The sequence below is a fragment of the Dipodomys ordii genome, unplaced genomic scaffold (genome assembly GCF_000151885.1).
Source record: "Dipodomys ordii isolate 6190 unplaced genomic scaffold, Dord_2.0 Scaffold156, whole genome shotgun sequence".
Classification (NCBI taxonomy): domain Eukaryota; kingdom Metazoa; phylum Chordata; class Mammalia; order Rodentia; family Heteromyidae; genus Dipodomys; species Dipodomys ordii.
In genome coordinates this window covers 953,202-958,776 of record NW_012267372.1, presented here as the reverse complement: position 1 = coordinate 958,776, position 5,575 = coordinate 953,202, and the positions used below count along the sequence as shown (strand labels likewise).

Here is a 5,575-nt window from a genome sequence, read left to right as displayed (position 1 = left end):
GTGGCGGCGGCGGTCACCTCCCGGGGCGGGTGGCCAGCCAGGAGGCGCAGCAGGTGGTGCAGGGCCCGGGCGACGTCCCCGCGGGCGCCGTCGTGCACCAGGCAGTAGAGGATGGGGTCGGCCACGCAGTTGAGGCTGGTGACGGCGAGCGAGCCGTGGTAGGCGGCGAAGACGCGCTCCTCCAGGCGGCAGTCGCCGGGGCGGCCGAGGCGCGCGGCGCTGCGGGACAGCAGCAGCGCGTGGTAGGGCGCGAAGCAGAGCAGCGCGATGGCCAGCAGGCCGAGCGCCAGGCGGCGGATGCGCGCCTTCTCGCGGCGCTCGGTGGACACGCTGGCCCGCACGGCGCGCAGGATGCCGCGGTAGCACAGCAGCATGAGCGCCCAGGGCGCCAGGAAGCCCACGAACACGCGGTAGAGGTTCATCCAGGCCACCCAGGCCTCCATGGGGAACTTCTCGAAGCAGAAGGTGTGGTTGTAGCGGTCGCGGAAGAGCTCGTCGTGGAAGAGCGGCGCGGAGTTGGCGCCCAGCTCGGTGGCCCAGACCACGGAGCTGACGGCCACGGCGGTCTTGACGCGGCGCAGGCGCGCGAAGCGCAGCGGGTGCGCCACGGCCAGGTAGCGGTCCACGGAGATGCAGCACAGGAACGCCATGCTGATGTAGATGTTGGTGTAGAAGACGAAGCCGAAGAGCTTGCACGAGCCGGGTCCGTGGATCCAGTTGTCGTGGTGCAGGAAGTAGTCGGCCCACAGCGGCAGCGAGCCGATGTACAGCAGGTCGGCCACGCTCAGGTTGAGCAGGTACACGCCCAGCTCGTTGCGCTGCCGCACCTGCTGCGCCGCCGCCCACAGCGCCAGGCAGTTGGTGGGGAGCCCCACGCCGATCACCAGCGCGTACAGCGACGGCGGCAGCAGGTGGTCCACGCGCGCGTCCACGCGGCAGCCCTCCCCGGTGCGGTTGCCGCCCATCGCGGGGCCGCCGGGGCCATGGGAGGGGGGGGGACCCCGGGCCCCCCCCACGCCCACACCCCCACACACACACTCACCCACCCACCCCCCGCCTCAAGGTGACATGGCTGGGGGGGGGAGGGAAGTGATGGACAGGTGGGGAGGGGGGGGCCAGGCAGGGTTGAACGGGGCCTCTCCTCTCCCCCAAGGGGGATGCGGGCAGAGAGGGTGGGGGGGAGCAAATGGGAGCCCCAGGAAAGTTGGGAGAAGCGGTGTTTATGGGAGAAAGATGATCATGGCTGGAGGTGAGTGTGGCCTGACTCAAGATGGAATGTTCTGGAAGACGCAGGAAATCTACTGGACAGGCCTTAGGATCAAAAAGACAGAGAGAGGCAAGGCCTCTACTCAACAGCTAGCATATTTCCTCCACCCCAGCAGGAAGGGGAACCTAGGGATCCCCTAGGAAAAGAAGGGGTACCCCTCCCGTGGGGGAGAGGGGGCTCCCGCTGGGGACTGCAGGAAGGGCTATGAGAAGACAGGAAGGGAAGGGGAAGGGGAAAGAGATGGAGCACAAGGGGTTGGGATGAAGTGGCCCCCAACTCACAACCCGCCCTGATCTCGAAGGGCCTGTGGGGAGAGAAGACAGGTGTGAGTCAGGTGCCCCTCCCCCATGAGCCAGAACAATGCCCAGACAATGCCCACTAAGATTTTTTTCCCCCTCCAAAATAGATGTTAATCACATTAACATTTATTCCCTCTCCCCTCCCACTTTCCCAAATGACAATACCTCCCAGGGGGCTGCACCCCTGTGTTCAGGTAATTCCAGTGGGGTCCCTCCCAGGGAAAGGGGGATGGGATCCATCAAAGCCCTATCCCACCCCCCCACGGGGGTCCTCAAATAGCTGCTGCTGGTACCCCAGATTTCCCGAGGCCTTTGGGCCCTGTGGAGATGGGGTGGGTGGGGCTTGTTCCTGGCTGAGACCTGCCTGTCATCCATGGAACCTCAGGGACACCCCCACCCCACCCCTCCACCCCACCCCACGATCCTTCCTACCTAGAGTATGTGCACAGACCAATCTCTAGCAGCCAGAGGAAGGAGACTCCCCTGGGGCCAATTTCCTCCATGGACCAGGACCACCTGTGTCTTATCTGGAGATGCTGGTGTGGGGCAGGGACCTGGCAGGTACTCTCTGACAGACAGACAGACAGACAACCCACTCTTCTGCACCTGACATCTGCCCACCATTCAGTGTCCCTGGAATCAACAAGGAACCTGAGACTTGCACAACGCCACCAGCCCCTATGTGACAACTGGGTGTGGGGTTGTTCCTGACCTTTTTCTGGGACAGATGGGGAAACTAAGGCCGGGAGCAGTGAGCTGTGACCTAAGTCACAGGAGGGGGGAATCTCCTTGCTGGCCAATGGAGATCTCCCCTGCCACTACCCTCTAGGCACTTTTTCACATCTTTCTGCAGGGGTGGGGTGTATCTCAGACCCCTTTGAGAATATGCTGGAGTATTTGGACCTTCTCCTACACACATGTTAAAAAAAAAAAAAAAAAAGCATCACCAGGCGCCTGACTCACAACTGTGGCTACTTACGAGGCTGAGATCTGAGGATCGCACTTGGAAACCAGCCTGGGGAGAAAAGTCCCTGCAAGACTCTTGTCTCCAATGAACTACTCAAAAACCAGAAGTAGCACTGTGGCTCCAGTGAAAGAGCTCTAACCTTGAGCAAAAGAGCTCACTGCCTAGGCCCTGAGTTCAAGCCCCACAACAGCCCTTCCTCCCCAAAGCATCCAGCCTGTTTTAGGAAGATGAACCCCAAATCTTACAGCCCACAAGAAGCTCCCTATACATGCATCCCATTTCCACAGGAACAGAGGAGGAAAACCCATGTGTGGTGATTTTTTTTGGTGGGGGGGGCAGACAGCAAAGACTGGTTTTCTCCCCCATCCCCACCCCTACCTTCCCCTGAAGGCCTTGGCTGTTCAGAGCACAGACACCCCTGAAATCCAAAGCCAGCAGAACTTCAGATGTGGAGGGTTAAGAAGACTACAAAAGATATAAGCCCTCCCCACCCTCTGTATCCCACTCACCCCTCATTTCACTCACCAGCCCCCAGCCGGTCCCCCTTTCCTTCTGTGGGCTCCTGCTTCTTCCCTTTCCTCCCCCCCCCATCGGCAGTCCCAGGGGACTGGCCAGCTCCAGTCCCTTCATTAGGGATGAAATGTGATCAGCCAGCCGCGCTCCCCACCTGGTGTTGTAGCTGCCAGCCGGAAACCAGGGGGACAGTCAGGCCACCCTGACGCCAGGCGGGGGCCTCAGTTTCCCCATTTCTACCAAAGAAGTTCTTTTCTCCCTCTCCCTCCCCAACACTCAGCCCCCACCCGCCACCCAGCAGGGAGTTATGATCCTGAGATCATAATTCTCCATCCCATGATCTCAAATCCTCAGCTTCCCGCCAGCGCAGTATGAGGCTTTTAAACTCTTCTTCTTCTTCTGCCTTTGCAGAATATTCCAGAACTCTCCCATCCCAAGATTCTAAAGTTCTATTGTTAGAACACTCTGATTTTTTTTTAAAAAAGGCATTCTATGACTTTCATACTCTATTATTAAACCCTCAGTGATTTTTATCTTTGCCCAGCAAACACCAATACGTATTTCCTTTTTTGTTTTCCCCTGCAGAAATGAGAACACATCTAGAGGTGAGCCCCACTTCCACACCACACCCCACCTCCATGATTGGCTTTTTTTTTTTCTTTTTTAGCCTTCTAGCAAGCTGAATTTGAAGATTACCCAGCAAGCTAAGCAACTGACACTGAGAAGCAAGAGGGCAGGGTGGGGGGTGGGGGTGGCAGGTGATCACCGATGATCTACCTGGACCCTAGATTCTCACACCTGGGGGTACACTGACTGGGGCTGCTTCATCTCCTGGCAGAGCTCCCGCCTGATTCAGTTTACACCAGCTGACTTATTATTTGTCTAGACACAAACCAAATTATAGGTCCTGTCCTGAGGGAGCGGTGGGCTTCATGGAGCTGAGGGGGGTGTGCCAGCCCCCCACCCCCTCTTCTGTGTCCTCTTTTTCCAGATCTCCACCCAGTCTCTCTCTCCCTCCCTCCCTACTAGCTTGCTCTTAGAAGTATATCTTTCTTCTGCACCCCCCCCAAACTCTCCCTTTCTGGCCTGTAGCCATTTTTAGCTACCCCATTGTCCTCCTCTTCCCAGATTTATCCAGTTTAACAGTCAGGGAAATAATCCAAGTCTCCCAGATTGGGGCTTCCATTGGGTAAGAGGACCCCTAAACCCCCAAGCCTGGCCCTGACTCAACTGTGGGGATTTCTGCTCTTGGGCCTCAGTTTCCCCAGCTGTAATAATAGGGAGAGGGGCTTGACCGAGATGGCGCCCCCCCCCAGATCCTTCAGGGCCTCCAGCTAGGAACCTTCCAGACTGCCAAGATTTTTATGCTAATCTGCTTAGATCAAAGGATTGAAATATCCTGAGAGCCAGGATCGGAGAAATCTCCAAATTCCCAGTCTCCCTTTCCGGCGTCCCTCGTGCTTTGATTCAAAGAGGCTCAAGTTCAAGGGCCCTGGGTTATAGGATTTCCTGAATTCCCAGAGCTCCCCTCCACCCTGCCCACCCAATCGTCTCTCGCATAGCTTCACCCCAAACCTGAAGTCAAGTTCACCAGCCCATACCCAGCAGGTGAGGTGCAGCATCTGGGTGGGTTTGGGAGGAGTGGGGACTGACAGAGGGGCTGGAAAAGGTGTGTGTTGGGGGCTGCTGGGGATGACCTCTTACGAAATCCCCCAACATGTCATCTCAGTGAGCCCCAAAGGCCAGTATGTCAAGAGAAATTCTAGAGCTGCTCCTCCTCCTCATTTCTTTTTTGGGAGTGTCATGTCCAAGGGGAGGGAGAGCTAGGCAAAGGCAGGAAGGAGTTAACAGTGTCTCAGCCAAATCCTGGAAGAGAGGAAGTGGGGGGAGGAAGTCCACCCCCCCCCAGCCAGGAATTCCTGAAATTGGAGGGTGGGAACTCAGGAGCAGGGGGGTGACTGCAAAAGGGAGACCTGGGGTCACTGGGACACTTAAGTGACACAGGGCTACACAATACATCTGCCCCAATCCCTAAACCCCCCCCATCCTGGGCCCACACAGTAACCTCAATGGAGGAAAATTCTGGATTGTCTTGGGAGTTGGAAAAAAAGAGATGAAGATGTGTCTGGAGGTGTCAGAACAGGGTGTGAGATGACAGGCACAGAGACCAGACATGGGGAGACAGAGAGCACTGGAGAGGGAGCAGAGGAGAGACAGAGACAGCACCGAAATCCGGAGAGAGCAGGGTGCCCAGTGACTCACGCCTGTAATCCCAGCAACTCAGGAGGCTGAGATCTGAGGATTGAAGTTCAAAGCCAGCCTGGGCAGGAAAGTCCAGGAGACTACTATCACCAACAAACCACCAAAAAGCCAGAAGTAGAGGTGTGGCTCAAGTGGTAGAGTGCCAACCTTGAGGGGGAAAAGCTCAGAGGCAGCACTCAGGCCCTGAGTTCAAGTCCCAGGACTAGCACAAAGGAAAAATAACAGGCTAGAGACAGACAAGTAGAGACAGAGACAGGATGCTGGAGA

The 5,575-nt window shown here is 57.2% G+C and overlaps 1 protein-coding gene across 1 annotated transcript in view; it reads right to left on the bottom strand.

Annotated features, from left to right (window-relative positions):
* Nucleotides 1-965, bottom strand: part of Gpr4 (G protein-coupled receptor 4) — a 2,576-nt gene extending 1,611 nt beyond the window's left edge. The window contains exon 1 of the mRNA XM_013032590.1: nt 6-965. Coding sequence (XP_012888044.1) covers nt 6-965 — 960 coding nt within the window. The remainder of the gene's footprint in view (nt 1-5) is intronic.
* Nucleotides 966-5,575: the final 4,610 nt, after the last annotated feature.